We start from the raw sequence: 16,628 nt of genomic DNA on the forward strand, positions 1-16,628 counted from the left end.
TATTCTATAAAAAGAAGATGTACAAAAATGGTTTAAAAACTGTGATAATAGCAAGGTTATGGTGCCTGGAAGCTGAGCTACTTATGAGGGAAATGAAGGTAAAGCAGACTAAAAAAATATCAGTTACTACCGCATTTCCCAAGAGTTTCAGGTTTCTGGTATTCCATCCTAGTCCGTTATTACCATGTTAAATTAATTTGTATATTTGTATTTGTTAAACAATTTTATATTTTCTTGCAATATAAATTTGCACATTGTTCAAAAATTACATTTTAATGCATTTATTGTACTGTTGAGTTTATTTTCTCATCATCATCCTTTTTTTTTTTTTGTTCCAGTTTTTGTCCGAATTTGTCCGCAATCTCACGAACACTCAGGCTATCCCATAATGTAGCATTATCCTTTTATTGATGTTTATTTACCCCTCAACAGTCACGATAAAAATCGAAAAAACTCTTCCGAAAATGTCACTTTTTTATTGTAAATTTTGAAATTATGTCTCGTGTAAATTTATTTGATGCAGAACTCAGTTGCCTTAAGTGTATTTTTAACCCCCAATTTTAGCCTTAAAGACCCATTTATACACAATGATTATCGCTCAAAATTTGTTCAAATGACTGAATTTGCGCGATAATCATTGCTTGTAAAGCCCAATGTCCACAGGCAGGTCAGATCCCGCTGATGGGAGCCCGCAGCAGAATCCCACCCTGCCCTGTGCGGGAAGTCAGCGGCATCCGCACGGACCTCTCCGCTTCTTGGCTATCTGTACTGGAGATGGTCCGCACAGCGCGCCGTCGGACATGCGCAGTACAGATTATTATTAATCTCTTTTTAAAATCTCCTACTTTCCCGCGGTATCCACGGCCCGTCCGCAGTGTCAGTTGCGGATCAGACGGCTTCCATTGACTGCAGTGGAAGCTGTCCTTGCGGGAACCGCACAAAAATGGAGCGTGATGCAATTTGTTTTATGGACCAAAAGGTTCACAAAACAAATCGGCATGCTTAAATTCATTTGTGGATACCCATGCTTCTCTATGGGCCGCTTGATTTACATTTCAGCCACGCAGATTCCGCCAATCAAATCCGCCTGTAGACATTGGGCCTTAATGTTGAGCCATCATGCACTATTCGTTCATTTATTGTTTAGTGCTCAGTTTCAGCCTGTATAAAAATGGTCGTTAGTTAGTTCACTTTTCGTCTGGTTTAAATAGCATTTGTTCAGTCTTTGAAAGACAGAACAACTTGAGGGGAGGGGCGATTGTTTGCCATGCTAAACACAATGACTGCTTGTTTACACATGGCAGCAGAAGATGATGGCTTATCTTCTCACTAATTAAAACCCTGCAGGTCAGAGATTCCTCCTATAAACACACGCCCACCTGAACAAACAACATGCACAGTGTTACTTTAGCTAATGAGGAAAATGAAGAGGCTTTCACACGATTATCTATACAGTTAGATGCTCAGCATTTGTAGGCAAAAAAGTTGTTAATTCGTTCAGTTGTTCATTCGTTCAAACAGTAATCATTGTGTGTAAATTGGGCTTAAAGGGGTTTTCCAGGGAAATACTATTGATGATCTATCATCAGGATAGGTCATCAATAGTTGATCAGCTGGGTCTATCGCTCGGGACCCCAAGCGATCATCTGAGAGGGCGCAAGCTGTCATTGCTGAAAAAACACAGAGGTCGGAGTGGAAGCCTCCACGCCAACGTTCATTTAGTGGCCTGTGGTTGTAACTGCCGTGGCTGCAGTTACAAGCACTGGCCACTATAAGGAGGTCGACACAGAGGCTTTTGCTCCGTGCTCTGTGTTATTGCAGCACTGACAGCTGATCTGGGTGCCGAGCGACAGACCCTAGCTGATCAACTATTGTTGACCTATCCTGATGATAGGTCATCAATAGTATTTCCCTGGAAAACCCCTTTAAGAGCCAGTAAATTGTTCTCCCTTTTGTGTTTGAACAGTCATCATAACTTTTTTTATTTTTTCATTATCTGTTTGATACTTTTTTATTTTGGTGGATGAGTTCTGGTTGTTAATTGGATATGGAAGTGCCATCCATTAAATGCATCTTGTCGGCCTAGTATGAACCATTTGCGTTCTATTGACATTAGCAGTTTAGGCAAATTATAAAACAACCCACTCCCAATTTTCATTCTTCTGTTCACCTATGCTGTACACTACAGTTCTTTTTTTAAGATTGCCTACACAATCCCACCCACACATCTATGCATTGGATGTTGATTTCCATAGCTGATCATATAATAATAATTGATTATAATTACAAGCATTTAAGCAACCATTGGAAAAAAGATTTACATACTGAAGTAAATTGGCTTAAACCATAAAGGAGAAACCTGGAGATCCACAAACAAAGGGAGTGAAACTTAGCCAATTTAGTTTTTCACTGGGAAATGACTTGCATTTGCAGAAGACCCCCCCCCCTCCCCCACAGTGCTCTCTCTAAAATGGAAAAGAAAAAGTAAAGTATACATTGGACAGCACTTTGGAATAATAAAGCAAACAACATAGTGTATCTGGAATAAGGGAAGGGGGTTCGCCTGGTGTGAACAGCTGGACCCAAAGTGGGGGCCAAGCTGTCACACTTCCAATCCCCATTGGTCTGAAATTAGAAGAGGCAATCTGGAGACCTATTAAATCCACACCTGCGAGAGAGTTTAAGAGGATCGTAAATCCAAGAGGGAGCTCGGTGTAGTAAAGAAGACAATAGAATAAATAAAAAAAACTCCTGCGCTCAGGCCTGTCAGATAAGTGTAACTTCAGTAGAATATTGAAAAGACACTTACCTAAGGGAGGGGTCTGATGTAAACCCAGACTCCTCCAGAGGTAGAGAACCAATTTCACAAAAGGTCCTTTTAATGGTGATGGTACACACACAGACATAGGTATGTTCTGCTTGAGAAAGGGGGTTCACAACCCCTGAAACACATTGCATGCTCCCTTAACCTATGTCTGCGTGTGTACCACTGGGGACATCTGTGTTTTGCATCAGATCCCCTCCCTTAAATGAGTGTCTTTTCAATACTCCGCTGAAGTTATATCTATCTGACAGGCCTGAGTGCAGGAGTTTTTTTTATTTATTTATTGCCTTCTGTATAAAATGGAGACAAACTTGTATTCTAAAAAAATAGGTGGGTGTGTTTTTGGTTTTTCAACTTCAGTTATTACTAGACTTTCCTTTAAAGCGGCTGCCTCTAATTTCTGCCTACCTGAATAGAAATGCCAGAAAAGGAGGTATCACATAAGATGAGAACTTTTCCTTAACAGTTCACCTCCATGGTGTCACATTCCTGGCCTTCGGCAATGGTGCCCCTGATGTGTTTAGTGCTGTGGCTGCTTTCTCCGACTCCAGAACTGCCGGGTTAGCAATAGGTGCACTTTTTGGTAAGTGTTTTTTTTTAACTACAAAATCCTTTGACTAAATGTTTTATACACCATTCTGTAGTATCAGGTATCCATTCTGAGTCCAGATGATGTATGTCATTTTTTCTTCTAGATTTTTACCAGTGATGTAATTTTCATGTGTAGTACTAGCAAGCATTAAAAGATTCCCTATCTGTTCCAGGTGCAGGTGTGTTTGTCACCACTGTGGTGGCTGGAGGCATTATATTGGTGAAACCGTTCACAGCTGCTTCTCGCCCTTTCCTGAGAGACATTGTGTTTTATATGTGTGCCATATTCCTCACGTTTTATGTGCTCTATCGAGGTTATATAAGCTTGCCAGATGTTTTAGGTATGTTTTTTCCATCCTCTATTTTATTTACAGTATAGCATGCATCATTTCTTAAATGTGATGTTCCCAGCAAGAGAAACCAAGTAATCTTGTCGATATGATAACTTTTATTGCTAACAAAAATACATGATATTAATGCGAGCTTCAGAATCTACGCAGGGTTCTTCTTCAGGCTTAAATGAAATAGATCTGAAGAGGCATGCATATTTATACACACATACTTATGACAAGGCACAGACATGGATGTGATTAATTTGCACTTAAAAGAATACTACAACAGAAATACAAACATCCTTAAATAGTCACTGATAAAGATGTGAAGGTTTTATGGTCTCTTAATTAGTGTTAGGGGGTCATTAGGTCAGAGTGTTATCTGTGCTATACATTTGTCATACTTCCCAGTCACGCATGAATCCTCTTGAAGAATTTAGGTCTCTGTTGAAAGTGTCAAAAGTTGATATAAATTTATATTCCCAAATTCTTCTGTGCCGCTCTGATTTGAAATTGCCTTTCAATATAATAACTTTCATGTCTTCCATATTGTGTCCGTGACTAGAAAAGTGCTCCGCCACAGGGAATTCTGTCTTTCTCTGTTTAATCATGTGGTGATGAGACCTCATCTGAGCTTTAAGTTTCTATCCTGTTTCTCCAGCATAAAGTAACTATCCAAAGCCATTTTACTTTGCATGCACACCATTCATCGTAAGCGGGCATGAGCCATTATACTAGTGTAATTCAGTCTTTGTAGATATCCATGATGTGTTTCAGCTTTGCTACACTAGATTTCTTTGGAAGCATTTAATATATTTATTTTCTATTTTCAGTGTACTTGTTGCTCTACTTGGCTTATGTCCTTGTGGTTGTCCTGTCTACCTGGGTCTATCAAAGAATGCGTCAACGGCTATTGTTAGCCCCCAGCTTAGATGAACCAGGTATGGGCCTTCTCGGGAACTCTGCCAAAATGTATTTTGTGATTCAAATTTTAATGGCAAATTCATTAATGATTAGATATAGGGACAGTGATCTTCACAGATACTTCATTCTGCGAACTGGTCTCAGTGGTGCTCTTGGGATTTTTGTTCCATTATGTATTTGCTTACCTTTGTGTAAAGAGTTTACATTTCTTAAGTAAAAATGCTCAAACTTTTGCAATAGTTGTCAGTCGAACAGTCCTCCAACTGACCGGTGTCCTTCCTGTTCTTTGAAACGTATGCACAGTTACCTCAGCCGAGTGGGTATTTGTTTTTGGTGAGGAGGGGGACAAATTAGTCTGACATGTTGAAATCCATGGGAGCAAAAGATTAGGCATGTCCATTCTCCAGCTAGAACAAGGGATAGGGCATATTGAAATCCAATAGGCACGCTCCCTCATTCCTGTGGCAGTCTGCAGACTGCTATCTCATTGATATTGGCAGGTTCAGCAGACTTTTCATTTATGTGCATGACCAGCACTACAATGCCATCAGCAAAATATAAACCACTGGTTTTGGTAGCCTATATTTTGCCTGTGGCAGGGGTTTTCCAGTACTACACTATTGACGATCCACAGGATAGATAGCTCATCAGTAATTGATTGGCTGGGATCTGCTATTCAGGATCCCCGCTTTTCAGCTGATTGAAGTGACAGCGGTGCTCAGGTGAGCTGTCACTTCAGTCCATAACAGACACAGCGATGTACATAGTGACTGTGCGTGATATTGTAGTTTAATTCCATTCACTTGAATGAGACTGAGTTGCTCTCAGACTATGTGACTATTGAAACCTACGTCAAATGCCTGAGAAGAGACCACAGGGCTTACCTGAGTGCTGCAGCCTCTTCAATAAGCTGATCAGTGGGAATCCCAAGCGGCGGACCTCCACCAATCAACTATTGGTGACCTATCCTGAGCATAATGCAGTCCCAGAAAACTCATTAGGGGCAGATATGTATATGCATATACTAGGGATAACATTTTGTGAAGAACCACTGGGAAGTTAATGCCTCATGTCCACGGGGAAAATCAGATCCGCTGCGGATTTGGGCTGCGGATGCACTGTAATTGTCTTTTATTTTTCATGTGGGAGATCAATTGAGCTATGTGCTCTATGAGCTCCCGCACGCGTGATCCGCACTAAAATGGAGCATGTCCATTTTTTTTCATACTCCAGAAATTTTTTAAATACCATCCGCGGGTATTTATCTACCCGCGGGTGGTCAGTCCATTCCTATGGGGCGCAGATCCGCGTGCGGGAAAACGCTGCAGATTTTAATTCTTCTTTTCCCCGTGGACATGAGCCCTTAGTGGTGGAGTTGCAGGTTATTTGCCATCTCCTGCAACTATTGCTCCTAGATTATTTTTTGCAAGGACAATGCCTTCCGTTATTTTACTTAACAGATCTACCATCTAAACCACTCAGGGGTCTTAAAATGTATTGGGAAAATGACTATACCAATGCTTTATCATGTATGGTGTTATCTTATCTTATTTCTTATAAATTTAAAGTACTAAAACCTAGTTTATTGTTTCCTTTTTTGCTCAGAGCTTCTAACAGATGCAGAAGAAAACACCGTCCCCACGCCTCATGACTCGGAGTATGGTACGATGTTAAAATAATTTTGTTTCTAATGCTGGCCTTAGACACAAATATAGAACATCCCAGATAAGATAACTAGACCTTGCAAACCTTGTCTGAATTAAAATCATCAAATACCTTGATGTCCTCACAGATATCTGCACAATTGCCACTTTTGAAGTAAAGATATAGCTATTGTTTTTAATGATTTCGATGATCCACACAAGGTCTCCATACTAGAATTTCACCTGACAGAAAATACGAACGGGGGATATCAAACCCATATTAATAGGGCATGAAGCACCATAGGAAGTAAATACTAACCAAGTGGAATAGGACGCCCTGAGGGGTGTAGCATCAGGAAAGTTGCACTACTTTCAGCTGTAGTTTAGATTTTTTTTTTTTCCTGTTTCTTTCTTCCCGTAGTTACAAATAGCAGATCTGTGTTTTTAATCTGATTTATTGAGCTGTGATGTTTAACCTACATATGCACTACCATATGGACATTTTAACAAATGCATTGTGGGTTTTTTTTTGTGATACAAAAAGCCTTTGGCAACCAATTTACAGGGTAGATAAAAGCACGAAAACAAGGATGTGGCACAAACATACAGCAGCGTGGAATGAACAACAGAATCAAGACGGGACCTGAATTCTCTTTTATTTAAACTAGCTAATATAACGCATTTTGAGACAACAAACCCCTTCATCAGATAAAGCTGGACTGTGCACAGTTCTAACTACACCAGTAGAGAGAGAAGTAACGGGATATTTCTGTTACTTCCTCTCCAGTGGAAGAGCACCTAGAAGGTGAGTGAGTGAGGAGACTTAAAAGGCCATTCATGCTCCTCTGGATAATATGAAAGTAAGGGAGATGGAACAATACCTCTGCAGCGCCACAAGCCAGAAACCTACTGCACACTGATGAGGAGCAAACACCCCGAAACAGCTATCTGTGTATGGATTCTGGCTTGGCTTTCAATTCCCAGTCATTGTTACAAGGCTTGTATAAAGAGTCTAACATTGACTTGCAGGAATACTGCCTTCTAATGCGTGGCACTGCAGAGGTATTGTTCCATCTCACTCATTCCTCTCCACTGGCACAATTAAGCCTTTGGTATGTGCACAGTCCATCTTTATCTGATGAAAGGGGTTTTATTGCCCTGAAATGTGTTATATTAGTTGGTTTAAAAAAAAGAGAAGCCAGGTTACACTTTGACTCTGTGATTCATTCCACACTATTGCACATGTGTGCTGCATCCTGGTTTTCTTGCTTTTATCTACCCTGTAACTTACCACATTCACTCACATATGGTGTAGTAATCACCCATGCTGCTAACACTGTTTTGTACTATTAGTGAAGCCATTCCTTAGGATCACCACCTCTGCACTAATTGTAGAGAACCCTTTGTGGAGCTCCACCTTTTAGTATCCTTTCCTCCAACTTACAGTGTAACTGAGTTTTCTAAAATACACCAGGCTTTCCTTACCCACTCATATGCTGCTGTTTGCACTTTGTTTCATATCTGTAAGTTTTAATTTTTTGGTGGTTTTTCCCATTTTTTTGCTGTTTGCAATCCACTTTCAGGGAGGAGGCAAATAGCAAGCATATCATTCTACCAGTAGTTCACTGATCTGCACTTCTTTGCCCTTACTTCCTAAGCTGCACTGCTCTGTCTTTGGTCCAATCAGCAGTGAGACAATATTTGACTGCCCACCCCCTGCTTTCTCTGTATGATTCAGGCATTCAAAGAAATGGTTAGTAAACCTGCTACAATATTTATACATGTACACACACACATTGTAACAGTAGAGGAGGCAGAGACTGTGAAGATCATTATCACAGTGTCTGCAGATCTGTTAGCAGGCAACCTGTCAGTACAGGGGAGCCTTGTGTGACAATAGCCTCTCCCCCTGTTACTATGGAAATGTCACTGTGTCCTTGTTATTAAGGAAGCTCTGTACCTAATAACAGAGAGTGGATTGCAGAGAAGCTGGAACGGAGACCCCTAGTGGCAGCCACTTCAAACATGATTTACAGTGGTAAAGCAACAACATTTTTTAATGCAAGTATAACTACAGAAATGATTTGACTAACACAAGCTGGCAGATGTTTGTGCCACTTTAAGCGTTTCCCAGTAATGTAAAATTGCATTTTTAAATTATTTCAATCATATGCCAATACAAACAGCAGCTTCTTATCTCTTTTTCTGAGACTTTATTAGGTTATTTTTTTTTGCAGCTGTTTCCATGTATTTTGGGGGTAAAGCCTAGCAACAGATTTTTCTACCTTTTTTATTTCTGCATATTCCTTTTAAAATGATCTACTACTACAGATTCTTTTTGCTCTAATCATGTTGATGGGAACTGTAAAGAATTGTTCTTTAACAAGATATCCATTTCATGTGCACTGATTACCCAGGAGATGAGTATCAGCCATTACTGCCTCTGCAGCACACTACATGGCAGATAATGTGGGATGGGATCAATCCAGTGGATTCAAGGAAATGGAGACAGAAACGCTGGCATTGGAAAATTTTAAAAGTTTTCAAGGTAAGGGATAACTAGTATGCAATAGCGCATGCAGGAAATGTAACAAAGGAGCTGGTCCTAGTAGTCTACTTGAGAAAAGATTAGACAATTTACATAAATTACAGTTTCTTTAATTAGAAGTGTTTTTATATAATGCTAATGGACATTAAAATAACAAGAAAGCCATTCATTCCTGAACCTGAAGTTTCATGGTGTCCCTTAATCAAAGGTCATTGGTAGCGTTTAAAGGGGTTGTCCATGAGTGGCATAAAATAGCTGCTGTCAGTGCAGCCTGTGGAAACCCATCCTGGGACTGGAGAATTCATGTGCAGACCAGAGGGCAAGGGCTGTAAGCTGAGCCTAATGCCACACTGTTCAGATATTGAGCAGCGTGACTTTTAGAAATTCTATTTGATAACTTTTTTTATTTAAGTAGTGAATGACAATGAGAGAAAGAAAATCGCTTATTGGTTAATATGGGTGTCAGTCACACAGTTACAGGTTAGGAGCCTGTATAAGGCCTGTCTCACACCACCGGATTTTAATTGCAGGTTCCATGAGCGTATGATCCTCGGTAATATGCGGACAATAAAATGGATTGACTTGCGTAGTTCTGATCACATCAGCATGCCAGAACTGCGTGTTCCGCGAGCAGAAAATAGAACACAGCATGTTCTATTTCATGACATATATCAACGACATAGAGACCATTGTTCTCTATGGTCACGGATATACCCACAGCCTATACAATTGCGTAAGGGCGGCGGGTATCCGCGTCATGGCCAGCCACAAAAAAATGATGCTTTCTGAACAGACGACTACTCTCTGAGCATTTTAAGCATCTTACAAGTTTTATTGCGGCCCTTGAAGCTGCACAATATGACAAAACAGCCAAAAAATGTTGTGCACCCATGATATCCTGCCAATACAACCTCTCATTAATGCCATCCCATGTGCCATATGATTGCCTTTAGGTTCCTATAGAGGTTCTGCTGCTACTCTGTGTGCCAGTTGTAGACCCAGATAAAGAAGATCACAACTGGCAAAGACCTCTGAACTGCCTACATGTAATCACTAGTCCACTTCTCTGTCTATTCTGCCTACATTCAGGAGCTTGTGAGTATCAGACTATTATTCTCCCCATCGGAACAGATGCCAATGATATTTTCCTATTGTTCCACGTATAATCTCAGAGCTGCGCACCTTTTAATGGGAGATTGTTTTCTGCCCCTTAGATGCATGCTACATTATTCAGGGAGGGTTCCCAATGTGGAGCCTTTTGCTGCTGATTGGAGTCCCGTTGTCACTTATCATTTTCTTTACCACCAAGAATGGAGAACCCCCGAAATATCACTGTGTAAGAGATTATACTGCAGTCCACTTTACTTATTCTGCCTGTGGAATTGCCTATTTTCTATGTCATACAGCATGTTTCTTTTGCCTGTTTCTCACAGATATATTCCTTTATCGGATTTATTACAAGCGCACTCTGGATAAGTGCTGCAGCGACTGAAGTTGTTAACCTTCTGCGCACCTTCGGAGTCATCTTTCGACTCAGTAATACAGTTTTAGGTCTAACTTTGCTCGCCTGGGGAAATAGTATTGGAGGTGAGTGTGTAAAATTTACAAAGAATCTACATTATACATACTCAGATATATGTTGTACTGATCCCAAGTTACAGCTTTGTATTCTTCCAAATGTAATCCGCAAAGCAGGAACTGATCGGCATTGCTGTTTGTTGGGAGAAGCAGTTGGTTTAGGGAGATGCCTGCAGACCTTAGGATCTGGGCCAGCAGTATCAAACGGGGCCGCTGCAATGCAGACCAGTTTCAGCACTGACAATGGGCCTGGGGATCAGTTGATCGGTCAAGATCCAAAGCAGCAGATCCCAACTGATCAACTATTGATGATCTATCCTGAGGATAGGTCATCTGTAGTAAAAGTCTTGGGTAACTCCTTTGAAAGGGGTTTCCTATAACTTAAAACTGCCTCACAATCACTCTGCCCTTCCTGGTTGCTGCTGACCAGGACCTGTGACTGCTGCGACCAATCACTGACAGCAGTGACCGTGATTGGCTGCAGCATCACATGTCCTGGTCAGTAACAACCAGGAAGGGCAGAGTGCTTGTGAGTCAGTTTTACGTAATAGGTAAACCCTGTTAAGGAGGTGCGATCAATTGGCTATGGGAGTTATCCAAGCAATTATTAGTTTGATACTGTTATTGGTATTAGTATTTTACCATCTTGTATTTTGCTTTACATAATCTTATATGCATTTGTTGTTTTTTTATATAAAAATTATCAGTCAAATATACCAATATCCATATTTTCATGCTCTTCTACCCACGCTCATTTTCAGCAGCAGAATATGCTGCCTGATTAGAAGGCAAGAGGAGGAAAAATATCTAATGCTGCTTAAGTGATGATTAGAGATGAGCGAGTATACTCGCTAAGGCACATTACTCGAGCGAGTAGTGCCTTAGCCGAGTATCTCCCCGCTTGTCTCTAAAGATTCGGGGGCCGGCGCGGGTGGCAGGTAAGTTGCAGCGGGGAGCGGAAGGGAGAGAGGGAGAGAGAGATCTCCCCTCCGTTCCTCCCCGCTCTCCCCCGCCGCTCCCCGCCCCCCGAATCTTTAGAGACGAGCGGGGAGATACTCGGCTAAGGCACTACTCGCTCGAGTAATGTGCCTTAGCGAGTATACTCGCTCATCTCTAGTGATGATCACAAAACCATACCAGATTTGTAAACTCAAGAGCTGGTTGATGGTAAAACAAAGAAAAGTTAAAAATTGTCATTTTGTACAGTATGGTTGAAGACAAACCCAATTGTGCCGTTGGCTGATGACTGACAGAAAACCCTTACATGATGCAGACATTTGTGTGCTTCGTCTATAGATTTTGTATCTGACCTCACCCTGGCTCGTCAAGGCTATCCACGTATGGCGTTCTCTGCCTGCTTTGGAGGGATCATCTTCAGTATCCTTTTAGATGACTTTCTGCACAAAACATTAAAAAAAAAAATTAAGACCACTTCTACCGCCTTCAAGTCAATGCCAATGCAATATTAAACAGGCTTTACTTATAAATACTGATTCAACATATTGAAAACTGTATCTCCCTGAGCCGTGTACCCTTTTATCCTATGCTGCCTTGTGATTGAGTAGAGTATAAAGTCAGGCAGGTCTACTTTTTATGTTTAGTGATATCACAAATGTTTACATAGACCATCCTATTCAGTTTCATTACAGAAGGAGTGATTATCCCTGAAAGTAGTGTTTGCCGTTTTAAGGTAATGCTCATGTATGCGTAAAAACTGCCTATACAGCTTCTTTAGCCTTTGCTGTACGGGCTCTGATAGACTCCGTGGGTATGGAGATAATTTTGCCTAGAAGCAATGAATACCTCCATGCATTCAACGTCCAATGGAATATGCCACAATCCTTTTTTCTTTAAGATTCTGTATGAATACATCTGCTTGCCTCTATGTAAAAGCAAATGCATTCTGTAGTACAGTAGAGGGCTCTTACTTGTCTATGGCAGCCCTACTATGATGCAATCCAGAACACAGCTGCAATTTGACCATGTGCTTGACTCTTTACACGGATGGTACATAAGAAGTTATCAACCTGGCAGTCGTTTCTTTGAAACTGTTTTGAGTTGTATTCCTGATATGGTGTCAGATGTGCTCATCGGAGTTGGTCTGGGTTGTCTTCTACAGATGAGTCCATCCAAGACAGAATTACAGGTGAGTAAATCAAGACTCTGTAGAGGTTATATTTCAACCTAAATAGTAGAGTTGGAGCCCACCAACAAATAAAGAAATGGATACTTGCCCTTCCAAGGGTCCCAGTGATATGCAGTCAATTTCCCTGTGATCTCTTTTTGACATAAAGCGTATCTGTCATTTCCATGAAAGCTAAATTAACAGCATGGACTGACAGCACTCATCACATACATACATTTTCAGCAGCATATACTTGCTGGCCACTTATTATCAGTGGGTGGGTACTGTGCCAAGCTCTCTGCTGGCACTCTGAGTGCTGACACTTCCTTGCCCTTACTTCTCTGCATGCACTGCACTTTACATTGTAAAGTACAATGAGTGACCCATTCAATGACCCCCCTCCTCTGTTATTGCTGCAAACTGTTGAAGGTGGTGTGCCACACAAATATAGTCAAAGTTATGGTCCGTGTGTCTTACTGCTAGTCACTGAAACAAACACTTATGTGTCACAGTAACATTTTAGGGGTTTTTTGCAGCGATTTCAGAAAATAGTGGCAAAACTGCTCCATTTTTGCAGCGGTTTCAGAAGATTTTCTGAAATCGCTGTAAAAATGACATGATTTTGTTGCAATTTTCCAAAAACGCAGCAATAGAATCAAAGTTGCCATGACCTGCGACCCAGTAGTGCGTCTTCCAGTGATTGACAGTTATGAAAATAGCTGTGCATGCTGCTTGCACGGATTGTCTACTGGTAAGCATGGACTCCAGGAAAAGAGGTAAATTGACTAGTATTAAGGCTCTGTAGTACTTTTGCCAAAAAAACCCTAATATTTTGCTAATTTCTTTTCCAGCTTGAAACACAGGGACTTTTGGTGTGGATCCTGGCTGGAGGTCTTGGATTGAGTCTGGTTTTCTCCTTTGTAGCAGTACCTATACAGTGCTTTCACCTACGAAGAGTCTATGGGATGGCCCTATTCTTCATTTATGTGCTTTTTCTAGTTGTCGCACTGTTAACAGAATTTGGAGTCATCAAACAAGGCGACACTTCAATCTGAGGAAAAGATTAAGGGACTAACTTACAAACTTGAATACAAATCGGCACCTTTCCTTCACCTCTACTCCGGATCACCCTAACCCTTAATGGCTGCATTATTGTCTCAGGATGTTTTGGGAATGGGGGGTTATTTTCCTTTTTGAAGGCAAACAATCAAGATGTTTTTACTATTTGTTATTTAAAAGGAAAAATGGTGTGTGTGTCTTTTTTTTTTTGTTTGTTTTTATTATTTTATAAACCTTTATTAAAAAAAAGTTAGGACGAAGTGATATTTTTTTATTCATATTATGATCGCGTTAAACGGCTGCACCCTCAGTGCAAGTAATACAGCAATGTTCTGCTACTTTATGAGGCACTGAGTATATTTTATATATGTATTTTAAATAAAGCTGCTCCTTGTATACATGTTGTTCAGTATTCTAGTGCTACACAACTGTTGGCTGCTGCTTCGCAAAAGACAATTCAAGAACAATATGTAATGTGTGCAATTTAAATGATCATTTTCTTTTTACATGTTTATTATTCTGCTATCGCTCATTGATCCAATGAACAAATGCATTATAGGGAAAAGGGAAATATGGTTGTTTGTTTGCTTGTGAGCTCAGGAATTATGTACATTTGCAACTTGGACAGCCGTGGATAAAGAAAAGTAGTTTTTTAAAAATTGTATTTAGTTGAAATTCTCAAGTCTGTGTGGGTAAATGTTTACTGAACACATATTAGACATACCCTATATGAGCCGATGAGGGGGTTGTCTAGTTGCAAACTATTCATGACCTATTCTTAGGATAGGACATCAATAGTAGATCGGCCGGAATCCCCCTGATCAGCTGTTCACCAGGCCTGTGTACTTAATACACTGAGCTGATTTCTGCAGGAAGCAGACAGCTCTGTTCGCACTGCAGTGGCCAGTCTTGGTATTGCAGATGATTTACTTCAATTGGAACTTTGCCTGTAAAACTATGGCTGGCCACTGCAGTGAGAACGTAGCTGTCTGCGTCCTACAGAAATCGGATTAGTGTATTGAGTAATCGGTGGGTGTCCTGGTCAGCAGTCTCCCACTGATGTTTTTGATGGCCTATCCTGCAGATAGGCCTTTAGTAGTTTATAACTGGACAACCCCTTTAATTCTACCCCAAAACATGTAGGCTATCTAATAAAACTACTCACATATACAGTGGATATAAAAAGTCTACACACCCCTATTAAAATGCCATGTTTTTGTTATGTTCAAAAATCCATCAAAGATGAATCATTTCAGATTTATTTCCAACCGGAATGTGACCCGTTATCTGTGCAATTCCATTGAAAAACAAATTGGAATCTTTTAGGGTGGAAAAGTTTAAAAAGAAAACTAAAATGTGGTTGCATTAATATACACACCCTAAAACTAATACTTTGTTGATGCACCCTTTGACTTTATGACAGCATTCAGTCTTTTTGGGTAGGTGTCTGCCAACATGGCACATCTTTACTTGGCAATATTTGCCCACTCTTCCTTGCAAACGCGCTCCAAATCGGTCAGATGGTGAGGGCATCTCATGTGTAGCGCCCTCTTCAGGTCAACCCACAGATTATCAAGGGATTCAGGTCTGGGCTCTGGCTGGGCTACTCAAAAACTTTGATCATCTTCTGACAAAGCCATTCTTTTGTTGATTTGGAGGTATACTTTGGGTCGTTGTTGTGCTGAAAGGTGAAATTCATCTTCAGCTTTTTAGCAGAGGCCTGAAGGTTTTGTGCCAAAATGGGCTGATGTTTGGAACGGTTCATAATTCCCTCCACCTTGGCTTAAGCTGTTCCAGCAGCAGAAAAACAGCCCCAAAGCATAATGCTGCCTCCAGCATCTTCACTGTGTTCTTCTGGTGATGCGCAGTGTTGGCTTTGTACCAAACACACCTTTTGGAATTATGGCCAAAAAGTTTCTCTTTGGTCTCATCAGATCATAACACGTTCTCCCACAAACTTCGGGCAGACTTGTAGTCAAACATAGCCGGGCTTGGAGCTTTTTCTTTATTAGAAAAGGCCTCCGTTTTGCCCCTCTACCCCCCAGCCCAGAAATATGAAGAATACGGGAGATGGTTGTCACATGTACTACACAACCAGTACTTGCCAGAAACTCCTGCAGCTCCTTTAGGTTACATTCACACAAGCGAGAATCTTGTATGAGTTTTGTGCTTTCCGAGACGGACAAGACTCACACAAATATAAACTCCACCTTTTTTAATGGAGTCATGCACTAGTCTTTTTTTCCCCCCCTCCAAGTGATGTTGCGAGGTGAAAAAAATCGCTGCATGTCCTTTTTGTTTCAACGGGACGGTCAAACACATCGGATGCCGTGGGATGTTCACGCGAGTGCGATATGATGTTTACTATTGAAAACAAGTGCTGGAGGATTGGAATTTCAGAGAAGTGATGTGAGGCATTTTTGCATGAAAAACGCCTTGCCTACGCGGCTAAAGCTCATGTTGACAAGCGCAATATCAGTCCGGTTTCTCGGCCTGATATTGCGCTTGCCTGTGTGAATGCAGCCTTAATGTTGCCTCTTGGCCGCCTCCCGGACCAATTTTCTTCTGGTCTTTTCTTCAATTTCTGAGGGCCGTCCAGTTCTTGGTGATGTCACTGTTGTGCCAAATTTACTCCACTTCTTGTTGACGTCTTCACTGTGTTCCCTGGTACATGTAATGTCTTGGTAACTTTTTGGTCTCCTTCTCCTGACTGATACCTTCCCTTTGATGTGCTGTAAGCGCTTTATGGCTTTAGCTGAAAAATCCAACTAAGAAAATATCAGGAAAATCCAACTAAAAGAGCTGAGCTGTATATGGAGGAAATCAGAGTCACTGTAAATAATGGCAGCCGAGTGCTGACTACTATTTACCATCAGTTTAAGGGTGGCTTTCCACTAGCCTTTTTTTATTGCTGCGGTTTTTTTTTCACGCGATTGTCAATGGGACTTTCTAATGTTAAAAATGTAAAGCAACGCAGTGCACCAAAAACGCAAGTTGTGCTGCA

General features: G+C 40.9%; 1 protein-coding gene across 1 annotated transcript in view; it reads left to right on the forward strand.

The window, feature by feature from the left end:
* The window catches only part of SLC8B1 (solute carrier family 8 member B1), a 45,154-nt gene extending 31,134 nt beyond the window's left edge, over positions 1 to 14,020 (forward strand). Inside the window, exons 6-17 of the mRNA XM_066603838.1 lie at positions 339 to 396; positions 3,302 to 3,407; positions 3,589 to 3,756; positions 4,581 to 4,688; positions 6,277 to 6,333; positions 8,732 to 8,862; positions 9,816 to 9,957; positions 10,077 to 10,198; positions 10,296 to 10,449; positions 11,737 to 11,817; positions 12,522 to 12,586; positions 13,417 to 14,020. Of these exons, the coding sequence (XP_066459935.1) occupies positions 339 to 396; positions 3,302 to 3,407; positions 3,589 to 3,756; positions 4,581 to 4,688; positions 6,277 to 6,333; positions 8,732 to 8,862; positions 9,816 to 9,957; positions 10,077 to 10,198; positions 10,296 to 10,449; positions 11,737 to 11,817; positions 12,522 to 12,586; positions 13,417 to 13,620 (1,396 nt within the window). The 3' untranslated portion in view covers positions 13,621 to 14,020. The remainder of the gene's footprint in view (positions 1 to 338; positions 397 to 3,301; positions 3,408 to 3,588; positions 3,757 to 4,580; positions 4,689 to 6,276; positions 6,334 to 8,731; positions 8,863 to 9,815; positions 9,958 to 10,076; positions 10,199 to 10,295; positions 10,450 to 11,736; positions 11,818 to 12,521; positions 12,587 to 13,416) is intronic.
* Positions 14,021 to 16,628: the final 2,608 nt, after the last annotated feature.

This window comes from Eleutherodactylus coqui, chromosome 5 (genome assembly GCF_035609145.1).
Source record: "Eleutherodactylus coqui strain aEleCoq1 chromosome 5, aEleCoq1.hap1, whole genome shotgun sequence".
Lineage (NCBI taxonomy): Eukaryota > Metazoa > Chordata > Amphibia > Anura > Eleutherodactylidae > Eleutherodactylus > Eleutherodactylus coqui.